Below are 25,997 nucleotides of genomic sequence, written 5' to 3' on the forward strand. Positions count from 1 at the left end.
TTGCAACTTCAAACCCATTAACTGAAGCTGAGTTGGAATGATAAGCTGTACTCAAACTATTTAACACATGCAACTAACTGGTTTACCTATTAGTGCACAATCCCTGGGAAGAGAAGCAGACTATTACACTAAAATAAACATTTTAACACATATACCAGGGTTGCATGAAATTTAGAATGTAGAATTGAATTGAATTGGATTGAATTCAAACAAATTCACAAGTCACACAATAGAGGAATTCCAACAAGTTTTGGAATAAAACTTAAACACACTAATTAAGACTAGGCTATTTATTCCAAGAAATGTTGAATATTTTTGATGACATAGACATATCTCTAAAATAAGTTAAATCTTGACAAAACACAACACAGCAATCAAAAACATATATTGGTTTAGAAAGAAAATCTTTCAAGATTTTAAAACTCCTATAGCTCCCCATAACCTTTCATGTTTGTCTATGAGCTCCCCCAAACCCCAACTCAACATAATTCATACTTACATAATTTACCCAATACCCAACTTACATAATTCATAAAGAAAGAAATGCGCAGCTTACTAACACCCTATATATAGGCTATTATTTAAGTAATATAACTACAATTATGAATGCTACACACATACATAATATACTGTACTTAGACCTTCACTTACCATTTTCGGTGTGATGGTCAGGCCTGTTTCTGGCAATCCGTGGTTCAGTAGACCTTAGCGCTAGCTTTGATTTTTAACATGAATGAAAACGAGGATGTGAGGGATAGACATACCATCTCTTCATTGGCACGCATGGTACAAAGCTGTATAAAGCTGCTAGATCCTTTCTGATTTTCCACAACTCGTGTTGTCTGGGGGTATTTGTCTATTGAATGTTCATGGAAAGATATTTTTTTCAACTACTGTTCGTCATAGGCTACTTTTATCATTTTGTGCAATATTGTTTTCCTCTTCACTTTGAGTCAGTGGCTAAAATATTCAGGTTTCATTAGTGAACTAGTCTGTATTTTTGAATTAATTGTTTGGTGAACTAAACGATTGATTCATTTACACATCACATACGCCATCTACTGGCATTAAAGGTGTAATTTACAGAAATTACATAAAAACATAAAAAAATTGCTTTTGGTCCATGCCAAGTCCCAGGAAAAGTTCATACAGGTCTGTAGACAGCACAAATATTGCAAAATTGAACTTTCATGGACATTTAAATTGATTTTATCCACGATTCATCTCCGTACACCGGCGAGTATGATGTGTGACCAGGCGAGTACACGCCCACCGGTACATCATCGTAAACATCTCTCATTCAGAATTTTTTTATGTTTTTGCGTTGCTTTCTGGTTGGTCTGATTTAGTCACAATATTAAAACATTTTTGTAATGATCCTGTCTGTATGACTGGAAGAGCTTTTTTAACTCCTGAAGAAGGCATTTATCGCATCCCACAGCACATTGAAGGTATATGGAATTTTGGTCACAAACATGGAGGCGTGGTCACATAGTGACATCACATGAAACAGGTCAATACAAATCAAGTGAATGGTGACTAGACAGCATAAAAGGCAACATAAAGTATTCTGTAAAACTATAGTGGTTGGTAAGCGGTCCAAGCAACATCTAGCGCTCTGTGCATGCGTTAAGTGTTAGGAAGTGTAATCGAGTTAGAATTCATGATCGTTCCTAGAGATTATGGCAAGATGTACAGCAAAAATGAGGAGGCTACATTTTGGTACTCTGATCTCACCAAAAACCAATTGGATCGCTGCAGAATATTTGGATAAAACCACTGGAGTCTTACACCCTTTCTACACTGGGCGCATCCGTTGACATGCTGCGCCGCAACGGCTTGAGGCTGTCTACACTCGATGCATCAACACGAACGTTAATCTAAACCATTTAATTTGTGTAGTAACATCAGTGCTTGCAACATAAAATTGAACCCGACACCCGTTTATTGTCGCCTTGTAACGGACGCTTCCAGTGTAGACAGCATCATTGATTATAATGGGGTTCTATTGCTTTTAACGCGACGCGACGCTCGCGTAAGGTGTAGACAGGGTGTTATGGATTACCTTTATGCTGCCTTTATGTTCTTTTAGGAGCTTTGAAAATTTGGTCACCATTCACTTGCATGTATGGACAAACAGACATATGTCCATCAAAATTCTGTATTTGTGTTCTGCAGTAGAAAAAAGTCATTCGAGTTTGAGACGACAAGGGTGAGTACTGAGTAGGCTAAATGATGATTTGGTGAACTACAGCGTTAGACTCTGAGGTGTCTGCCTTACATTTAGCATATTCTCAGTGACTATCTGTTATAATTGGACGGAGAGGGGGAGGGTTTGTGTTAGTGGATTTATTCCGCGAACGCAACCAAACGTTGTGACCTTGGCAGGTGGGTGAGTGTGCAAGTTAGAGGCAGGGAAAGATGCGTGCCTTCGTCCGTCACAAACCTAGCAGTACTTTGCTGGATAGGTTCGACAGAAAACACAATTTTAGCTCTTCTTTTTCTGTGCAGGAGAGACAAAATCATGTGAATACATCTGAACCTGAAAGTTTTCGTGGAATGGGATTTCTCTGTTGACCCGCTGCTCTCCGTTGATGAGATCGAGGAGCTTCCTGGGGAATTATTTGCATCGGTTTTGCGGAGCACATTTTACTTACTGGACAAAAGCGTTTCACATCCAACGCTACAGGTAAAATTAGTTTTGATTCCAGCTTAGAGTTTTCCTTCACATTTTACTTTAGACAGTATTTATTCCCCCTGTTTATTATTGTTCTGCTAAGTGTTATCGTGAAAAGTTATGGTTATGGATTTGCACATTGGGAGCTGGAAATGTTGTTAACCAGATTTGTCAATGAATCCATCTAAAGCTTTGATGTCTCAAGCTGTGATTAAGACTTAATAGCCTCGATTTTCAGAATTAATGCTTATAATGTTAGATGCATTAAACATTATTCGAGATCTAAAGGATTTGACTGAAAGCTCTCAAATTAAAACTGATTGCTACTCTGGTTAGAATAGTAAAATTTTTGTCCCATTTCTTTCTTCTTTATGTTTTTATTGTGTGTGTGTGTGTGTGTGTGTGTGTGACATTTTGTCAGATATTAAATTCATAGTTATAGCTACAGTACAATTTAAGCAAGTAAAGATTTTGTGGCATAATGTTGATCACCACAAAAATTAATTGCAATTAATTTTTCTTTTAAAATAACCAAAAATCTGGGCCCTGGGTAGCTCAGCGAGTATTTACGCTGACTATCGCCCCAAGAGTAGCGAGTTCGAATCCAGGTTGTGCTTAGCGAATCCAGCCAGGTGTCCTAAGAAACCAAATTGTCCCGGTTGCTAGGGAGGGTAGAGTAACATGGGGTAACTTCCTCGTGGTCGTGATTAGTGGTTCTCGCTCTCAGTTGGGTGTGTGGTTAGTGTGTGGGAGAATAGCATGTGTGTGGAGAATAGCATGAGCCTCCACATGCTGTGAGTAAAAGGGTATAAATAAATACAAATCTGGGTTACAGTGTGGCACTTACAATGGAATTAAAAGGGGCCAATCCATAAACATGAAAATACACACCGTTTCAAAAATATAGCCACAAGGCATAAACAATAGCGTGTTAACATTATTTTAGTGTGATAAAATCACTTACTGTCTTATCTTTGTTAAGTTATAGACATTTTTACAACTTCGTTGCAATGACGACATAATGCTGTGAACCCTAAAAGCACAAAACAACCTTAAGAGCGATGATTTAAATAACTTTTCAGCTGAATTAATGCACAAGTTTTAGCAGAAGAATGAATGAAACTGCTTTTATGAAATGATATGCTTTACATTTCTGCCTTTGAACTCTTACAAATTGGCCCCATTCACTTCCATAGTAAGTGCCTCACTGTAACCTAAATTTAGCTCTTTTTTGTTTGTTTTTTAAGAAAAGGAGGGGCAAGTTAAAATAATTTTTTGTGGTAATCAAAATTATGCCAAATCCTGTCGACTGCGCTGCATTGTATTGTATGAACTTGTATTGAGCCAGGAATATTTGAAAGAGCTAGCACTTGAAGCCTAGTAAACAAGTAATCTCTGGTTAACAAAAGACACTCAAGATTTAGTAAAGGAGTTAGGGGGCCAACCGAACCCTTGATGAGGAGTTAACATGAGACTTTGCCTATGAGTAAACTTACAGTGCAAATAAGTATACAGTACAGTCAGAGAAGCAAATAAAATCAAAAGTTATTTACAAGATAATACATTTCACAGGATTAATCACTTGATCTACGCATATTTTACTTTGTTTGCCTAGGACAACTCCTATCAAGCGAGAGGGGGTAGAACTATTTTTACCATCCACGTTAGATACAGTACAGGCAAAAACAGGACATCTCAATCAGGAATGTACTGTCTAAATCCACAGTGAAACAACACACTGCTTTTGTCTTAAAACAGCTTATCTTCCTGGAATGCTGTGCTGATCCCACTTGGCATCAAAGCTCCACTGTGTATTTATAGAGCAGACACTTGCATTTGTCTGGTAAGGATCTACCAGTCTTTTGTATATAATAGTCCAAAAATAGTCCAAATACACTTACTTTGAACTGACAAAAGAATCACTTTAACTAATCAAATAGTTGCTGAAATTGTGTCAATAATTGCTTGTGAGCGAATAAGATACAATATACTGATATCTAGAAGCTTGGATGAGGCACCATGAAAACCACTAGTTTTTGGTTACAGTGACATTGAAGAAATGCAACCTTTGCAGTTAGCCATGGTTAATTTATTCTGTGAGGGAAAATGTTATGGGGGGGAGGGTTGGCGGTGGTACTGAGATAAAGTCAGTAGTATTCGGATGGTCATGTGATATTTAAATGCCGTCCCCATGATGCATCCCAATTTATGTTAGTGTAACCTACATGATTTTAAACATATTTTTCATTAAAATTGAAAATTATGTTGTTTTACAAATATATGATATATCTTGTGTAAAAAAAAAAAAAAATACAAATATTATAAGTGAACTTCAAAGAACATATTAAAATAAAAAAGGCATGTCATCATGGCCCCTTTTCAATACTTTGGTTGGTGTATCCAAATGTAGCTTATTGAGTCATATTTTCATTTCACCTACAGACTCCAGATGTAATTCCAGTGCAGTGAATGGCATAACAGGACAGAAAATGGCTAAAATCTGCACAGAACAGTCATACCACTCACAAAGATCTGCCTTCACCCCTGAGCCAGCTATTGGATGGATCGAGAGAGGAGAAAGGTCAGATGAGACACTATATCACATGAATAACACATGAAATTAAGCAACTGCCTTTCTGGCCATTAAATTAAAAATTCCTAAGTATTCTACATAAACTTAAAAATATGCACTATTTATTTTTGCAGCTTAAAGATTTGATTTAAAGCGATAGTTAACCCAAAATGAAATTCTCTCATCATTACTCACCCTCATGCCATCCCAGATGTGTATGACTTTCTTCTGCAGGACACAAATTTAGATTTATATCAGATTTTCTCTGCTCGTAGGTTCTCACATTGCAAGTGAATGGTGATCAACATTTTGAAGCTCAAAAAGCACACAAAGGCAGCATAAAAGCAACCTTTACAACTTCAGTAGTTATATTCCTGTCTTTAGAAGCATCATAATAGGTGTGAGTTAGAAACAGATCAATATTTAAGACCTTTTTTACTATAAATTCTCCTCCCTGCCCAGTAGGTGGCGATATGCATGAAGAATGCAAATCGGCAAAAATAAAAGAAGAATGTGAAAGTGGAGATTGAAAGTAAAATATGACTTAAATATGAGTGTTTCTCACCTACACATAACATATGTTTTCTGAAGACATGGATTTAAACACTGGAGTCGCATGGATTACTGTTCTGCTGCTTTTATGCACTATTGGAGTTTCAACATTTTGATACCCAATCACTTGCATTGTATGGACCTACAGAGATTAAATATTATTCTAAAAATCTTTTGTTTGTGTTCAACAGAAGAAAGCACTCATACCCATCTGGAATGGTTCAATCATTTTTGTTTGTTACATTTAGAATTTAAATTTGTGGGTGAACTATCGCTTTAAGGTGAAGTGTGCAATTTTTAGATGTAAAAATCTATCTAGCCCAACTTAATATTGAGAGACAGCTATAAGTTAGCCATTTGTAGTTTGTTTTTCCCTAAACGTTAGAGCATTGAGGCTCTGTGGCACTATCAAAACATTCCTCTGTTGCTTTGAGCATCTTGACCAGCCCGACACAGCATTAGTGGCTCAACCTTTCCAAGTTTGGAAATGTATTCTGTTTTGTGCCAATAATGGTGCAGACATTATACGTTCTTTCTTTAAATGCTTCCCACATTTAGACAAACATCTGGTTCTTGTATTTTGTCAGTTCTCATCATCTATATATATATATATATATATATATATATACACATCTTTTTTCTGTTGCAGTGTTCAGCCACCCAATGGACAAATGGGCAGGTGATGTGATCTTTTGATCTGTATGAGATTTGAAACTAATAGAGGCTTGTTGCTGCATCATGGTGTAGTAAGGGATTTTAATGGGCCATTTTACTTTATGTCGCAGGATGTTCCAGTTCATTCTGAGGCTTGGAGGAAGGTCCACACAATGTCAAGCATCTGAATGCAGTGATTCAGTTACAATGGAGGGGATTAAAGACATGGGTGGACAAGAGAAATCATCATGGGACATCAGAGGAGAGGACCGACTGCGCAAGAGGAAGTGAGTGAATATGGAACCTGTGTATTTACTCAGATGCAACTACCCAATTATAGGAGTGTATGCAGTATCAATGTTGGTGCCCCCTTGGAGTTGATTCCTCTATGCATTACATATGGTGCATATATGGATTTTGTGCCTCTGTAGATAATGTCAAGTCATGGACCAGAAGTTTGCAAACACCCCAGATTTTGAACACGCTAACAGCTGATATAATGCTGATTACTATTTAGAGCCATCCCAATGACAAGCTATTTCTTTTGATCATCAAAGTGATATCTGTAGAACTTTATTTTAGTCCTTCTGGCTTGATGTCCTTGATAAAGTCACTTGCTTTCACATAAAAGGCACACTTACTTTAAGTCCATTTATTTTAAGGTATAAAATGGGTCATATCGTGCATGCATTCCTGTAGCATTCAGAACTCACCCTCTCCAGTCCAAAAGTACCATTTATTTAAACTCTGCAAAAACATCTTGTTCTGAAATTCTTGTAATTTAGAAAATGTACAGATCGACAAAAACACTATGTATACACAAAATTTGTGAAAACTGAAGGGTGCAGAATACTCTCTGAAGGTGATAAAAATGTATTTACACATTCTATATGTATACTAATAATAAAAGGGGGGATCAAACCTAAGGCATTTCCCTTTGATTGGTTGTGAGATTACCGTGTGTCTTTTCCCAGACAACAACAGAGGATGTGTTGGCAGTAGCCTTATAATCCTCAGGTGCCTTCCTCACTCCCACTTACTCCAGCCCTGGGATTCAAACTACAACCTCACATGTGACAGACTAAAATACATCAAAGTCATGAGAGGCTGCGCTTTACTCTGATTTTACCTTAGTTAACATAACAGTAATAAACTCACTGTAATGTACTACCTCATGTGGCTTTTTGCAACAGCAATATTATGAAATTCACCAATGTTCAATAAATAAAGTTAATAATAATAATAATCATCATCACAACAAATAACCTTTTCACCAAGTAATAGTTCATTAACTGTCGGTGCATGTCGGTAGATTTAGTCTTGACACATTAATACAGTTTTCAATTGATGTGTGGTCACAGGTGTGCACATATTGGTAATTTTACAAAGGCTTCAAATGTGTCTCGTCTAATCAGTTATCAGAGTATTTATAATACCTAATTTATCGCACTAAAACAACTTACTGTTATATAGATTAAAACAATACACATATTAAACATGATTACATTGTTTTGATTCTGCAGTGATATTTATAATGTTCCTATTTTATTTCTTCACATTATAGGAATAAAACAATTCATGAGAGCTTTGTTTTTACAGCTTCAAGAAAAATGCTGGCCATTGGCCTCTTGCAGCACTAAATATGAACAACTGCAACAACACAGATGAGTATGTGGAAATTTTGTGTTAAATGTTGATTTGTTTGTATTGTTACATTCTTTTAGTTGGTACTAATGATACAATCTCTGATTCATGCAGTAAAAAGAATGACAAGGAAATAAAGAAAGATGATAAGAACCAGGAACCAAAAAAGGATGAGAAGAAAGATGAGAAAAAAGATGAGAAAAAGGATGACAAGAAGAAGGAGGAGGAGAAACCGTGAGTATTTTAGGTCAATTAAATGTTCCTTTACAGGTTGGGATGGTCCTAATGTAGATGGAGGTTAATGTGTGAACCTTCTCTTATAGAAAACAAGTTTGGATAATTGATCCAGCGACAGATATGTACTATCACTGGCTCACCCTTGTAGCAATACCTGTCTTCTACAACCTAATGATGCTTGTTACCAGGTAATTTAATATATTAGTAGTTCTATTGTAATACATGAAAATTTGGTAGTATCAATGTTTTACAGAAATATTACATAATTACTTGTATCTGAGAAAGGTCTATGTGCAAGCACCTACTGTACACAAAAACAATGTGTTGTATTTTTTTGTATTTAGTATTTTGAGTATAATGCTTGTAATTCAGCCATTGCATTGTATGCACTATTTGCAGAAATGGACATGTTCAAAGGACATGTTCTGTTTCTGTTTGTGTGACATATGTGAATATGGGAAGTGCTAATCATTAAATGCTGACTTAAAGGAATATTCCATGTTCAATACAAATTAAGCTCAATCGACAGCATTTGTGGCATAATGTTGATTACCACAAAAATCGAGGCAACAGTGAGGCACTTACAATGGAAGTGAATGGGGCCAATTGTCTGAGGGTTTAAAGACAGGAATGTGAAGCTTATAATTTTATAAAAAACAATTTACATGAATTCTTCTGTTAAAACTTTATTATTTGAGCTGTAGAGTTGTTTAAATCATCCTTTTTACAGTCGTTTTAGGGTTTGTTGATGTCATTGCAACGAAGATGTAAAATTGGAAATAACTTTACACAGAAAAGTTTGGTAAGAGATTTTATTACTGTGGAGTGGAGGGGGGCCGGGCCGGGCCGGGTCGGAATATTGCGCGCCCGGTCCCCAATCGGCCTGATGAGGCGCGCGAGGGATAAAAGCGGCCGGTGACGATGGTTCGAGAGAGAGAGAATTACGGACATGTCCGTCATGTGTGTTTATGTTTGTGCTTTTGGTTTAAGTTTACATTAAAATATTATTTATGTTGACAAGCCGGTTCTCGCCTCCTCCTTGCCCATCCTTCAACTGTTTTACAATTACACTAAATCATGTTAACACAAATATTGTTTATGTCTTGTTACTATACATTTGAAATATTGAGTATTTTAACGTTTACGGATTGGACACCATTCATTTCCATTGTAAGTGCCTCACTAGCCTTTTTTCCATTCACTTTTCACGCTATTTTGTTATCGACAAAGTGATAATGCATAAAAAGTTTTTGGTGAAAATTTGCTCGTTTCCATTCAAATGGCCTTTTATCGATAAAATTGGTGTGCCTAAAAAAACACTTTGTCGCATAAGTTTTGGTTTATTGCAAAGAAATCTGCCCTTAAGCCATTTCCATACAGAAATGTGTGTTTATCGCTAATTCGCTTCCCAGATGTCCCTGATTTTTTTCCTTTGAAGTTTTGGTAAAATGGGGAGATTATTGAGACAATTAATTGAAATTAGCCAGCTTACTGTCATTTTAATTTCACAAATAAAAGCAATCAGAAGATGAGGAAAAAGGAAGAGTTGAAGATAGTATTATTGGTCCTGATATTGCGTCTATCACAGGTTGCCAACGGTTCCGACCTGGAAGCGAATCGCCATGGCCCTTTTCAAGCTGGCAATCTGCACCAAGTAGTGGGGGAAACTTTCAGTCTTAGTATAAGCACCATCCATTGATATGTGTATATACTGTGTGCACAACTATTAAAGAAAAAATAATGCAGTGTAATATCAAGGTTTACATATGAATCGTTCCTGATTTTCAAGGCTATTTGGAACAATCATCTAATCTAAACATTGCCATCACAACTACATTATGTCCCGCATATTTGTCCAGCAACTTTTAATGACCAACTGAACTTGATTATTATCTAAAATTAATTTTAGCATCATAATGCATTTTACATTTTCTGAAGAAGCTCAGCAAATGCGATATTAGGTAAAGAGGGTTAGATTTAAAATATTTAAACATTTTAAAATGTTCAAAATCTACTTTATTTAAAGTGAACTCATTGGAAATATAGTTCTGATAGTTTATAGTCGTGAAAAAGTGCAGAACATTCTGAGAAAGTCATTCAGCTGACTTTTGGTTAGGGTAAGGCTAATTTAAGTTTGTGTAAAGAAAATGCATATATAGGTCTAAAAATATTAAAATTTTTCATTTGGTAATTTATTTAATTTAATACAGGGAATTTTCTCTGCATTTTTTCAAAAGTAAACTAAACAATAATTGAATTGAATTGGGTTATATGTTAGTGTTCCAAAAAATAAAAAATAAAAGCACACTGAAATTTTTCTCCCAAGTATTGTGTATTTATTTTTAATTTAAAAAATCTTTGTGCACAGGAATTATATGTTTTTTTGTATTGTGGGCTAATTCCGTGAATGCTATCTATTATTTTGAATGGTGTGGAAAAGAAAATTGAATTAATAAACGGATGTCTACCACGATTAAATTAATCACAAACAGTGGCCATTAGTTTGTCCTCCTTGCACTTGTTTATGTGAATGATATGAGATATTTGTGTTGGCACTCCTGGAGTGTCATGTTTGCAGTATCGGATCTATATGCCATTAAAATCAATCCATAATCTCGTACAATAAATTGGCTTTCAAGGATGTCTTGTCGTCATGATTAACACAGGCTAACGATTAGGGCATATTCTGTCAAGTGACACTACATTTTTGCGTTAATACCAATTTCCTCAACAAAAAGTGTTTCCAAACCAGTTTTCGCAACATTTGATGTATCAACATAGAGTTTATGCGCTAGATTTAAACTGAAAAATATTATGTTGATACTTGTGAAATTATAGTGATAAATTGTGTTTCCATCAGCTTTATTTTGATGTGCTTTAACTTTTTTCGCAAAAAAATCATTAGATGGAAACGTAGTTACCAGATTTGTCCTTTTTTTAAAGGAAAGGATGAATGTGTCAAAATAACTTTTTGGTGGTAATCAGTATTATGCCACAAATGCTGTCAACTGAGCTTAACTTGTATTGAACTTGGAATATTCCTTTAATGCTATTTATGACCCATCTGCCTGTATAGTGTTTTCTTTGTATTTAGATACTGTATGATGATTCTGTGATTTCTTTATAATTAGAGCCTGCTTCAATGAGCTGCAGGATAATTTCACCATCCTATGGGTGGTTTTGGATTATACATCAGATGCCATCTACTACATTGACACATTTGTGAGATTAAGGACAGGTAAAATGATGCTTATGTTTCTGTGATCAGTTAGTATAACTATATAAACCATATCATGGAATTAAATAAATTCCCTCTACTGGAAAAACCTGATTAGAAGCATATGAATTAAAAATAATACAGTACAATTTAATAATATATAACACTATAATGACATTTGTAATTATTAAGATAATTTATGTATAAATAATATAATTGTATATTAAATAATAATAATACATACTATATACATACTACATAATACAATTTAATTATATAAATTAAAATGTTTTCACAGGTTTCTTGGAACAAGGATTACTTGTGAGAGATTCTAAGAAGCTGTGGGAACGCTATAAAAAGTCACCGCAATTCAGATTTGATGTGATATCCATGATACCGACAGACTTGTTAATGCTGAAAGTGGGCTACAACAATCCGGAACTAAGATTCAATCGCCTTTTCAAGTTGGCCCGTCTATTTGAGTTCTTCGACCGCACTGAAACCAGAACCAACTTTCCCAACATCTTTCGAATCAGCAACCTTGTCCTTTACATCCTTATCATCATCCACTGGAATGGCTGCATCTTCTTTGCCATCTCAAAAACAATCGGCTTTGGGTCAGACACTTGGGTGTACCCCAACATTAGCGACCCAGAGTTTGGTCGTCTGTCCAGGAAGTACATCTACTGCCTGTACTGGTCTACTCTCACCCTAACCACCATTGGAGAGACGCCACCACCTGTTAGAGATGTTGAGTACTTTTTTGTCGTTGCTGATTTTCTCATTGGTGTCCTTATTTTTGCCACCATTGTTGGTAACGTTGGTGCCATGATCTCCAATATGAGTGCTTCCCGTGCTGAGTTCCAAGCCAAGATCGACTCCATCAAGCAGTACATGCAGTTCCGAAAGGTCACCAAAGATCTGGAGGCCCGTGTCGTAAAGTGGTTCGATTACCTTTGGACTGAGCAGAAGACCTGTGATGAAAAGGAAGTTCTCAAGAACCTTCCAGACAAGCTCAAGGCAGAGATTGCTATCAATGTCCATCTAGAAACCTTGAGGAAGGTGCGCATCTTCCAGGACTGTGAAGCAGGACTTCTTGTTGAGCTCGTCCTCAAGCTTCAACCACAGGTATTCAGTCCTGGAGACTACATTTGCAAGAAGGGTGACATTGGACGAGAAATGTACATTATCAAAGAAGGTAAGCTTGCGGTGGTGGCAGATGATGGCATAACGCAGTTTGTGGTTCTCAGTGATGGCGCCTACTTCGGTGAGATCAGTATCTTGGGCATCAAGGGCAGTAAAGCAGGAAACCGCAGGACTGCTAACATACGTAGTGTGGGATACTCCGATCTGTTTGCGCTCTCAAAAGATGATCTAATGGAGGCTTTGACTGAGTACCCAGAGGCCAAGAAAGCTCTGGAGGAGAAAGGTAGGGCTATTTTGTTGAAAGACAATCTTATCGACGAGGCTGCAGCCAATGCTGGCGCAGACCCCAAAGACATGGAGGAAAAGGTCAACATCATGGAAACTAATCTAGAGGTGATGCAGGCCAAATTTTCTCTTCTTATGGTAGATTGGGAAAACAGCCAGAACAGGATCAAACAGAGGATCACCAACATGGAGGCCAGAGTCAAGACTCTTAGAGAGTAGGATTTATCTGAGGTTGTGGAGGATAAAAAGAACAAATAGTTCAGTGCAGAAATAGATTTACTTCACAGTATGTCTCAGGATAATGCTAGCATTTACACATATATTGGAAAGCGTTATCATTTTTGTGGAACCGCCTGATCTCATGGTAGCACAACAACATGTTCTGTACTAATTATAGATGATGCATTCAGAGATTTGGCAGATCATGAGATCTAAACCTAATTTGAAAAGGCAGGTAAACAAGTTTCAGACAGTTTCAGCCCCATTAATGCAGGATATTCTTGTGAAGTAATTTCAAACTACAGTGCTCAAAGAACATTCCTCTTCTGTTTTGGTAAGAATTGTTTCTGAAACTGTTGTAATGAAGTATTGCTTTGTTGTGTGTGTGCAACAGGTAGTGCAGTTTGGATTGGCGGAAGCTCTGAAATTTAAGCGGGTTATTTTGCAGCTGTACTCTCTGTGAGATTTCATGCTGCAAGTCTTTTTTAACCAGCATTGGTAAATATGCTCTGCTATATATCTCACTTTTTTTGCATTTTGTAGTTGATTTCAGGAAACTCCCTCGCATTGAAACTTTATTTGTTCCACATATAGTCTAACTAATTGCACCTAATCTATACCCAAGCCTTGTCAGCAAAGGGAAAGCTTTGCTTTTATGAAACAAGCAGAAATACCAGAGTATCCTGTCTTATTATACAATATTATACATTTTAAATGTAGACTTTTTCCCTTCTTTTTGTTCTCTCATGTTCAGTTCTTTGTCTGTGTCTTTATTTTCATTCAGCAGAAATATTATAGTTTTAAAAAAATAAATAATAATTAAAATATTTGTATGTATTATTATAGTGTATTATAGTGTAAATAGTAATATTATAGTGTATTGTATCAAATAAAATATATTTTAGAAATGTTTCTAACATTGTGTCCCCACTTGTCAGTTGTTTGTACGGATTTACAACTGATGTACAAGTCATCCGAATTTGCGATTTTTTTCTTTTTACACAAATATTGTGCACTAGTTAAACCCTTTCAACATTTCTACCAAAAGGCAAAATATAAGGTACAATATTAAGGATGTATGATTGAATAGTTGTAAAAATCTTTTAAAATGGGCAGTGGTGGTGGTGTAGTGGTCTAAGCACGTAACTGGTAATCAGATGGACACTGGTTCGAATCCCACAACCACCACCATTGCCCTTGAGCAAGACACTTAACTCCAGGTTGCTCCAGGGGGATTGTCCCTGTAATAAGTGCACTGTAAGTTGCTTTGGATAAAAGCGTCTGCCAAATGCATAAATGTAAATGCAAACTAGACATGATTAAAACCATCCCAATCATTAATACAGATGCAAACTGGAAGTTCAGTGCATAACATGAAAAATACAAAAGGCTTATATGCCAATTTTTCTACATTAGGAACAGTAAGAGCCTTATTGGATATGGATGTTGGCATTTACTGAGCCACATTCGTAGTTTAGGGTGCATTTTGCATTTGACCATTTCTAATGCATTATAAATGTGTTACAAATTTTGTCGGCAGGGTTACACACACACACACACACTGTGTATTCTGAGTTTAATCCTGTTCAGACTTGCCTTTAATGTGCCAATCTGACATCTGTGTTGGTTTTCTATGGGGACGGTAGCCTAACAATTAGACCTACCTAATGTTAATGGGTAGTTAAGGAGTTGTACTACTAACACAAACATTGCAGGTTTGACTTCTGAGAGGAGTGCCCAGATAGAATGTAATGCAATAATAATAATAATACAAAGAATATAAAATATCATATTAACTGTTGTTATTATAGTTTTATGGGTTTGCATATGTTTTCTTTTTTAGATGTTATAATTGTGCACTGATTGTTCTTGAACAAGTCCTTGACACTCTTGAACAATAGTCCTACTTACACTGCCTGGCCAAAAAAAAAAAAGTTGGTCTGTTGTTGCTTCAATTGGTCAGGTCTAGGCTAAGCAACATTATGTGACAAGAAAATGAAGTCATTTACTGAATGACCAGGTTATCCCATCAATGGAATTTTTCTATCCTGATGGTACAGGCATATTCCAGGACTACAGTGCCAAGATTCATCGGTCTCACATTGTGAAAGAGTGGTTCAGGGAGCATAAGGAATCATTTTCACACATTAATTGGCCACCTCAGAGTCCTGACCTTAACTCCATTGAAAGCCTTTGGGATGTGCTGGAGAAGACTTACGGAGTGGTTTGACTCTCCCGTCCTCAATACAAGACCTCGGCCAAAAATTAATGCAAATCTGGACAGAAATAAATGTTGTGACGTTGCATACGATTGTCGAAACAATGCCACGACGAATGTGTGCCGTAATCAAAGCTAAAGGTGGTCCAACTAAATATTAGAGTATGCAACTTTTTTTGCCAAGTATTGTAGGGTAAATTATAAAATGGACTCACTGATAACAATAATTAACATCACTTTTCTCAGTCGGTAAGTGTGGTAGTGCTGGCAATAAAACATTTAGAAAGATCTCTACACTCTGTATCATCAGTCATACAAGCAAACTTACTTTAAAAGATGCATTGTGTAAAACAATTCTGTACACTAGCAGCACCAAAGATAATTGCAAAAATAATGACAAAATAGGTTTGTAGGTTTCACAAAACACACTGCCAATGTTTACCCAAAGGACGTCTACCTGACTGTCCATTAGCATTGCGTTTCATTTCAAATATGATCACACATGAAATCCACATGTTGCTTCCAAAAGTTCATGTACCCTAAAATCAGCCCCATTTAGCCAAATTAATGAGAAGTGGCATCCTCCATCAGACATTTTTGCATAAATTCAGGTGTGAATACATATCCCTCTAATGCTACTGAACGTCTGAGACCTGGATTCTGGTCCCATGGGAAGCAGGAATTAATCACATTCACATAAACAATGATGAGAGCAAATCAGAAGTTGTATTTTCATTCTAAAATTACCTTTTTACTCCACTGATGGATAGTGTTGGGGTTAGGGGGTACAGTTAATAAAATGTACATTCCTGTTGACTGTATTATTACTCACTTTTGCAATTATTTTAATTTCGGTAAGCACAGACCGATTTCAGAAGCAAAACTTTCGACCTCTTGCCGAATTCAAAGTGAGATTGTTCTGTTAATTTAAATGACATATGCTTGTACTTAATCTGCATGCGGCCATCTTTGCTCATGGGCACTCAGTTCCAGATTTTTTTAGCCAATTACCTGAGCTGTTATTGCCATGTGGTATAGTCTCCTTCTGCTAAGACTGAAAGTATTGTTATAATGCCTCCAGTTAGCCTGCGGGATGCTAATTTCTATGGATAAATATACAGCCCCTATCTACTTGAATGGACTGAAATTTTGGGTGAAATATCCCTTTAACTGTAAAGTGGGACTTCATTCCTACAGCCACCATATTCAGTGTTACGATTTCTCCTATCCATAAGCATACCAGTGACCTATCTCATTCTATAAAGTCTCTGGATATATTCAGAGGGTTGATTATATGCAAAAATGCTGAAAACTAAATTATTATTACAGGAATAGTTCAGAATGTAAGTGACAGTTAGGATGTGTCAAAGCTACCATGAATTTCCGGCAGTACAGTTGCTAAATTTCATGTATCAGATATTTATTGCCATCTGGTGGCTTGATGTTGCATTTGAGTAGAATCTGAATGTTTGCCTGAGCTGGCACTGAATTTCATTGTCCATTTGAATATTAATATAATTTGAGTTACACGCAATTACTTAAGCATAAAGGCTTTAGCCAGATGGTGGAATGTCAATATCACAGGTTAAATATCTGTAAAACATAAGAACACAAATTCACAAACGAATTACTGCTAAGAACTGAGGATGGTGTGCTTTAAGGCCTCTGCTCACTCAAGGTGAAGTGCTTGTTCGTTCTACGCTCAGAGCCAAAAAGAAGCTCAGTTGAGCAAGACATACTGTTTGCGAAAATTCAGACACTGGCCATACTGCAGGGGAAGCCATTTAAAAGTATATTTAAATATGAAGATGCATATGAAGATGCTCAAGACCATATGTAAAACAACGACTAATATGACACTAAAATGTGTTATCAATGATTTCATGCCTTTCTATAAAATAATTCACACAAGATCAGGAAAAAAAGAAAAAGCTGTATAAACTACTTGATGATTTCCAGTGATATACAGTATATGTGGTATGGAGGACTAAACATGCAAAAATAATAAATAAATACATAAATAAATAAATGTAATAATAAGAAAATAAATAAAGGATAAATGTCTTGATAAAACAAATATAATTCGTTTTTTAATGAAAGTTATTCCTGAATTTATTTTTGTATGACTTTTTTTTCCTTTATTTATTATTTTCTCTTTTTATTTATTATTTTCTCTTTTTATTTTTATTCTTTAAAAAAAATTTTCTTTCATTTTTTAATTTTATTTTTTTTTTGTATTATTTATTTATGCATTCATTTATTTTTATATTGATTTATTCCCACATGTATTTAGTTCTATATTTAAATATTCCCACATGTATTTATTTTTGTATTTATTCTTACATTTCTGTCTCTTGTATGATAATGATGTGGGCGGGTCCTGCTTACCATTGGCTTATTGTAGATTGAAGGGTGTGCTCGATTACTCTTGACTTGTTTTGATGTGACGTTAGGTCATAGACATATCGCGTGTAAACTATAGCTATTTGTGGGGCTATAAATATAAGAGCTTCAGTCAAGCCAATATTTATTGGTTATACTACAATCACAAAATAAATGGGGAGCTGTTTCTTCAACAAATCCACAAAATGAGCAAGTTTCATAAATGATATGATTTAACCTTGTCCTTTTATTTTTTCTGTGTATATAACTTCATATTTTGATGTCTGCAAATACATAATATTGTTTTGTGTTATTATGATTGTTCATTGTAAAAGATACAACCTTGCTTCATTTCCCTGATCGTTTATGCATGTATATAAATCTATAGCTGACGCTTCACATAGCCTATATCTAGAGAGTTGCGCGCCATGCTAATGAAGTGGATAATCACGCATCAAATAAATGTTTCATTTAGAGTAGAGGTGCTTATTGATGGTTTACGAGAGCTGTATGCCGGTATGAATTTAGAAGCACATCCTGGATTGTTAAACTCTCTGCAAAACGTTTCCCTGCATATTCTAAATCTGTGCGAGTCAGGGGGTGCTGAGGTGGGACATCCATCTGCTTCCGATAATACTATTGAGCTCTCGACCAATGATGCACTGGAGCTCCGCAAGGACCGCCTCCCTCATTTACATGTTGCACACAGAAAAGTAAAAATAAATACATGTATAAATAAATATATATATATGGGAATATATAAATATGGAAATAAATATATGTGGGAATAAATAAATATTAAAAATAAATTAACACATAAATAAAAAAATATGCAAAATAAATGAATAAATAATTAAAAGCTAAAAAGAATAAAAATAAAGTTAAAAATAAATATAGAAAATAATAAAGGAATAAAGTCATACAATAATAAATTCAGGAATAAATTTAATTAAAAACTAATTATATTTATATTATCAAGACATATATTCCTTTATTTATTTTTGTATTATTACATTTATTCATTTATTATTTATGCATGTTTAGTCCTCCATATTATATGCAGTAGATAATGTGAATGTTGAAATGTTGGTGCTAATGCGCTAACACGCTACAATATGCGCAGGTTACAATCTGTTATTGTAATTTAGGATGTCACTGTTACTACTGTAATGATGGGTGTACAAAAGAGTGTAAATGGGCTGAATACAGACAAAGAATGATGATAAGAGAGGCATATCTTACTTTGGGCAGATGTGTGAATGGCTTTCGGCTGTAGATTCACATGAGTGAATTTGCATTTAAGAGTATTTGAGTAGATTTGATTTCTTTCGTAGACTAATTAAACAAAAATCTGAAATTTCACCCCGGCAAGCTGTTTCCCACCACTGAAACAAACTCAAAAACACTATTGTTTTGGACAGATTTTGTTCTAAAAGACATCACAAAGTTCTTCGATTTTGTAGGAAGTGTTCAGGAGCCTTCACTTTTGTGAATGTAATGGGATGGCGCTCACCTTGTGTTTGTTTCTGTAGAGATGACTGTTGCTATTGGAGTCCCAGGACTCACAGATCTAAAGAGAGGACTAGGTTTATGAATATCATCTGTCATATGTCATCCTCAATGTTAAGTCTGCTTTGCCATGAGAAAGAATGAAAAAATTGGTCAATGATCCAATTTAAGTTATTTTAAGTGTGCTACCCACCCCTGTCTTCATCCCCATCTTTCATAGATGTGGCTGAAGATCTCTCAGATAGGCCAAACTCTGCTTAAACCATCTCTTGAGTGAGACTGAGCTCTGAACTCTCCACCCTGCCAGAAAAATCAAACAACCATGAGTGTGCAAATACTGCCACAAACAAATAACAAAAGATGTAGGGTTTATTCCAACTGGCTGATGTATATTTACACAGCTTCAATGTCATCTGTGATACTGTCAGGCAAAGCCCATAGAGCTGAAGGGGACTCCGCAGGCAGCAAGGTGTTACTGAAGGAGTCTGACCTACAGTAGAAACAAGAGCTGGACTTGTTTCATTTGGATGAATGGGGAGTAATCCAGCAAATGAGTATTTATGAATGTGTGTACTTACATGCGAGGGGCACAATTGTGAGTTTGTCAAAGCCATTAAGGAAAACTTCTTCCAAGTCATATTCCCTTTGATTTTCTCCTAAAATATGATATTGTGAAGCATGTTTTACAAGATTTACAAACAAGGTTTTTTATAAAAAATTTTTACCTTTTTTAACATGTCAGTTCTAGAGGATGGAATTTAATAAATAAGTCTAAAAAATAACATCTTAAGACTAGTTCTTTCATAAATATTTGTATTATGTAGTAACTGCTGCATTTCCACGGAGCATGTGCCTAAGACAACACATTTAAAATAAAGCACGGCCTCTTGTACCTTATTGTTTCATTTTAAAATCACACTGTTGAATAGTCCTCTGTAAAATTGTTTCAAATTATAATGAGGAAAATGTCAGAAATGTCTCTGAGTAAATCATAAACACACCTTTCTATCTACAAACTTCATCTGTGTTGCAGGGGCATAAACACCCACAACTTCAACCTTTGGAATAGTGTATCATGGCAATTGACACAAATGGATGTCCAAGTGTTGCAGGGTAAGGTGGGCAAGGAGGAGGCGGGAACCGGCTGCACAGTCAATGTAGGTTTTAGTAACATAAATGAACTCAAATCAACTTATATACAAACATATAGACACACAGTGGCCGCATGTGGCTCTCTCTCTCGAACTGGCACCCCTTGGCTCTTCTTTATCCCCCTCCTGGCTGACTAGCCCGATTCAGGGCCAGGAGTGTGTCCTCACAGCCCGTCCCCGCCCTCCTCGTCACATCAAGTTACACTCTATGTAAAGTGGGGCTGTTTTGAAGGCATAGACATGTGGTGCAGGATTAAGAGAATTTTTTTTAAAAACATTAATAAAACAACATAATATTGAGCTACGCACTCCATCGGTTTCCTGCTGAGAACCATGGCCTCAGATTTAGAGGTGCTAATCCTCATCCCAGCTGCTTCACACTCGACACATGGTTCTCAGCAGGAAACCGATGGAGTGCGTACTCCAGGTAGGGAATGAAGTTTTGCCCCAAGTGAAGGAGTTCAAGTACCTCGGGGTCTTGTTCTCAAGTGAGGGGACAATGGAGCGGGAGGTTGGCCGGAGGATCGGGGCAGCGGGGGCGGTATTGCACTCGCTCTATCGCACCGTTGTCACGAAAAGAGAGCTGAGCCGAAAGGCAAAGCTCTCGATCTACCGGTCAATTTTTGTTCCTACCCTCACCTATGGTCATGAAGGTTGGGTCATGACCGAAAGAACTAGGTCGCGAGTACAAGCGGCCGAAATGGGCTTCCTCAGAAGGGTGGCGGGCTTCTCCCTTAGAGATAGGGTGAGGAGCTCAGTCATCCGTGAGGAGCTCGGAGTAGAGCCGCTGCTCCTTTGCGTTGAAAGGAGTCAGTTGAGGTGGTTTGGGCATCTGGTAAGGATGCCCCCTGGCCGCCTCCCTAGGGAGGTGTTTCAGGCACGTCCAGCTGGGAGGAGGCCTCGGGGAAGACCCAGGACTAGGTGGAGAGATTACATCTCCACACTGGCCTGGGAACGCCTCAGGGTCCCCCAGTCAGAGTTGGTTAATGTGGCTCGGGATAGGGAAGTTTGGGGCCCCCTGCTGGAGCAGCTGCCCCCGCGACCCGACTTCGGATAAGCGGTTGAAGATGGATGGATGGATGGATGGAATATTGAGCTACTTGAAAATTTGATATCTCCTAGTAGAATAAACATTTAAAGCATCATTATTAAATACAACATCAGAGCTATGTATACTGTTGTGATAGTATATGTTTATGTGCTTATTGTTATAGTGGCTGAATACATACAAAGATTCCGAGAGGATGGCCGTTGGGTGGTTTAAGCAGTGCTTCAGGAGCACTGAAACTAAGACTGGGACTTAAATCCTGATTTGATCCCTCATCATTCTCTGGTGTCTTATCATCCTCATCTTCACTGAGCTCAACAGATGGACACGTCATGACATCAGGCAACAACTCATCCTATAATAACACAACAACGATCAGACCAGATCACAACCAATGAATCTACCTTAAGACTAATTTGTAATGCAAACTTTCACTGGATTCTAACAATGAACAATGTAAGTGCTAACATAAGCTCTAATTGTGTTGTTTCCTGTGCTCCAGTGCGTAATGTCCTACACAAGTGAGAAGGAATGAATATTGCTGCTGCATCATAGACAGATACTGTGTTTACTTGACAGCTCTCAGACTGGCCTGAGTTCCTCCTAGATGTTTCAAAGGCATAGACAACTTGTTATATTGAAATATATTATTATAATTAAATTCCACCATGAAAGTCTGCACATGACATCCCCGTTCAGTCACAAGGATTTAATTTATAAATGATCTTTTTGTTTAGAAATTAGATTACTTGCAACAATATTAGCATTAAGAGATGTAACACTTGAAAAGGACAGACATAATAATAATTTCCCCATGTTTCCCGTTTTCCTCAATACATTCTTTCGCTTCCACCATGTAACACTGAGCATACGAGTATTTAGAAAGACAAGAATGCCATATAAAAAATATGTAACCTGATTTTGTCTTGATTAAGGTTTGCAAACTCTTAAATAAATAATAAATGTATTATTCAACTATATAGCAGCAGAGAAAGCATTAAAATCATAATGTTAGCCTACATGTTTGCCGATAGTGGCACCTGGTGACCAAGGTTGGTACCGCATGCATTTTCTTGAAGAGAGAAAAAAACAATAATTTTGAAGAGAAAAAAAATCATATATATATATGTGGCTCTACATGTTGGTGGCAACCACCGTGGTTGCCACCAACATGTAGAGCCACACCCCCCACGACTTGATCAGTACAACAGTTTCTATTATCCAAAATAACTTTTTGTTTCAATGTATTTCACCCTAATCACGTAGCTATAATGGAAAGCACCTTGATACACACACGCACGCACTACCTTGTCACTCCAATGCAAAAAAGCAGTATGTTTGCTAGTTCTAAAGCGATGTTTTCAAACTAGCAAAGAAGTCTTGAGCTGTATCAGAGCTAGATACACTTCAAAATGAACGAATGAATGGTACAATTTTGATATATATATATATATATATATATATATATATATATATATATATATATATATATATATATATAGCTTTTCTGACACTACGCTCAAAGCACTTTAAACAGTGAACAGGGGACTCTCCTCAACCACCACCAGTGTGCAGCATCCACCTGGATGATGTGACAGCAGCCATATTACGCCAGTACGCTCACCACACACCAGCTATTGGTGGAGAGGAGAGAATGGCGTGATAGAGCCAATTAATGGATGGGGATTATTACGAAGCCATGATTGATAAGGGCCAATGGGGAATTTGGCCAGGACACCAGGGTCACACCCCTACTCTTTTCGAGATATGTCCTTGGATTTTTAATGAGGTTTAGCAGGTTCATCTAAATTGGTTTTACATATCATCCAAAGGACAGTGCCTTTTTACAGCAAAATGTCCCATCGCTTTACTGGGGCATTAAGGCCTACACATTACACAGGGTGAGCACCCGCTGCTGGTCTCCAGGAGGAACCTTAGTTTTCCCCAGAAGATCTCCCATCCAAGTACTGACCTGGCTCAGGCCTGCTTAGTTTCAGCAGAGAACCAGTCTTCAGCTTCAGCTACAGGGAGATATGACTGCTGGTTATTATATTATCTCAAATACCTTTGGGAAAACAGATATTCCCCCTTCTCTTTATACACTCCCACAAATGTGGACGCACATACAATTGAAGTCAGAAGTTGACATACACTTAGGTTGAAGTCATTAAAACTCTTTTTTTTAACCAATCCACAGATATCATCATATTAACAAACAGATGGGTTTACTATGCTTTTTTTTGTTTTGTTTTTTTACAAAATTTTCACTCATCACTACAGTACAATAAATATATTTTTTAATTACTTTTTATCCAACTAATACTTATTTGCACATTTGTCATCATATATTATAAATCAGGTATTTATGACCTTGCCTGAGGTGATTACCTTTCCATTTAACAGCTTTACTGAAGTGAATGATGTGCAGTCAAAGCTGTGAGCCTGACTTCCAAGAGAATTGTGGTGAGTGTTCTCACATAAGCAAGTGGTATGGAGTTCTACATGCAGGGGGTGGTTTAGTGTAGCCACTGGCTTCACTTGCCCCTACTACACTGTAACTAACACTGTATCTAATATTTTCTACTATATTTATTTACATCTCAACTTTGGAGGGAAGAGCTACGAGTGTGTCCGAAGAATTACCTGTATGTCATTTATTTTTTATTTTTTTTAAGACAAATCATATGTCTCTTTCATACTTTCCGTGGTATAAAGACATTTAATTAATCATTTAATTAATTTAGTTGTTTGTTTTTTGGTTCTGATTGGCCTATGCTCATGTAACTTGCTTGCTTCATAGCTAAACACTTTTGTTCTCTGTGGCACAATTGTTTATGGGTTTGATGAGCTGTGCCCTTGTTGCTGTAGTAATAACCTCAACTTAAAATGAATGAATTATTTTGCTTCACAGGCAACCAGAAGCAGAACCCTTTGCTGCAAACTGTCAGTAAGAAACAGGTGAATCCGGCCTTCAATAAACCAAATGTGTGTGTGTATGTGAGTGTGTGTTTGTGTAACTAACTGAGATTTAGCTTTAAGGTTGAATGTGTGACATGTGTAAGTGTAATAAATGTGTATGTGTAATATTGTGGATTATCCCCTTTTCTTCCCTCAATCTGGCAATGAATCTCAGGGGATACACACTTCAAAATGTGCTAAATAACAGCATGAACAACATATGATTAATTTTCTTCTTCTGCACCTTAAGACAATGTTCACAATTAACATTAGCAGTTGTATAGTTTTGTTTTTACTTAAGAAAATTAAGATTAACATATAATTAATTATTACAAAGTCAGCATGTCCTGCACCATGGGTGGCAATGTTGGTTTAGGTCAGGCTGACTTAACAATCACAGAAAATTTGAACCAAATCATGTGACCCACATATTCAAAATAGACCCAACTATGATAAATGATACAGTGATTGGGTGAGAATCTCTTTCTCATATCCCATATTAGAAACTAAAGAGTATGTATCTTGTGGTGCACATTGCCTTTTTAAGTGTTTGTAAGTGCTTTTATAAAATGGTAAACTTCACTTTTCTGTCTCTAAACCATCCAAACATTGGCCTGACATTTTTTTGTATTGGTTTTGAATGCCATTTCATTTTGAATTTAAGACAAAATTGGCTGGGTTAAAAATCCAACACTACAAAATGACTCCACAAAAACAAGCAAAATCTAGAGTGTAGTCACTTGAAGAAGATCTCTCTTCTGTGTCAAAAAACATCTCCAAGGGTCATAAATGTAAAGTGTTTTGCTTCTCAGTTTAACAGATGATTCTAAAGATTTGTTTTGCATTAATTCTATAATTGTTTTGTCTAGAATGAAAACATCCCTTTCATCTACAGTACATGTGACCAAGTATCTTTGAATGAAGGCATGTTTAGTTGATGTCAAATACATAAAACACAACATAACATATTCTATTTTTTTATAGGATAGAAAATGAGTATGACATAATATTATGTTGCTAAATCATTATCATATTTTTACTTTCAAAAACAGAAATGCGTCATGCGCTGACATGTAAAGGATTGATTGCAGTTTTTCAAACAGGCTCAAATGGTGAGTAACATCATGTTTAGAAGAAGAGACACTTACCTGGAATATTGACAACACATACAACACTACTGAACTCTGTCATATTTCCGTGGCTTTTTGGGTACCACGCACGCCTTAAAACAACATTTGCTTCGTAAGTTTAGTCATTTAATGCTCATTTTAACCTCGTCTTCCCTGTCTTCTTTTTTATCGTGTTCTCATCCCCTACAGGGACAAAGTTCATTTCTTAAAAGTTTATTGTAAGGTAAGTATGAAATATTTTTTAATGCCACAAATTAGCATCAACCAAGATGCTGTATAAAATGTATTGTTCATTGTTCATTGTTAGTGCATTTACTAATATTAACAAATACAATCTTATTGCAAAGTGTTACATTTCCCTACATGAATTTCGGGTTGTCTGGTGAACATTGACACAC

The 25,997-nt window shown here is 36.5% G+C and overlaps 1 protein-coding gene across 1 annotated transcript; it reads left to right on the top strand.

Moving 5' to 3' along the window:
- Positions 1–1,746: 1,746 nt before the first annotated feature.
- Positions 1,747–13,984, top strand: LOC127652182 (cyclic nucleotide-gated channel cone photoreceptor subunit alpha-like). Its single transcript, XM_052138255.1, has 10 exons — positions 1,747–2,689; positions 4,436–4,520; positions 5,120–5,258; positions 6,451–6,480; positions 6,587–6,742; positions 8,055–8,123; positions 8,214–8,333; positions 8,423–8,524; positions 11,468–11,574; positions 11,852–13,984. The coding sequence occupies exons 3-10, from the start codon at positions 5,167–5,169 to the stop codon at positions 13,201–13,203; spliced, it is 2,028 nt and encodes a 675-aa protein (XP_051994215.1). The 5' UTR covers positions 1,747–2,689; positions 4,436–4,520; positions 5,120–5,166; the 3' UTR covers positions 13,204–13,984.
- The last annotated feature ends 12,013 nt before the right edge of the window (positions 13,985–25,997 follow it).

This window comes from Xyrauchen texanus, chromosome 11, assembly GCF_025860055.1.
Source record: "Xyrauchen texanus isolate HMW12.3.18 chromosome 11, RBS_HiC_50CHRs, whole genome shotgun sequence".
NCBI classification, from domain to species: domain Eukaryota; kingdom Metazoa; phylum Chordata; class Actinopteri; order Cypriniformes; family Catostomidae; genus Xyrauchen; species Xyrauchen texanus.

Excerpts from the sequence above, each read along its gene's own strand:
- LOC127652182 (XM_052138255.1), top strand. The coding sequence starts at position 5,167 with ATGGCTAAAATCTGCACAGAACAGTCATACCACTCACAAAGATCTGCC. Across the intron at positions 5,259-6,450 it reads TGGATCGAGAGAGGAGAAAG|TGTTCAGCCACCCAATGGAC; the intron begins GTCAGATGAGAC and ends TTTCTGTTGCAG. Across the intron at positions 11,575-11,851 it reads ATTTGTGAGATTAAGGACAG|GTTTCTTGGAACAAGGATTA; the intron begins GTAAAATGATGC and ends ATGTTTTCACAG.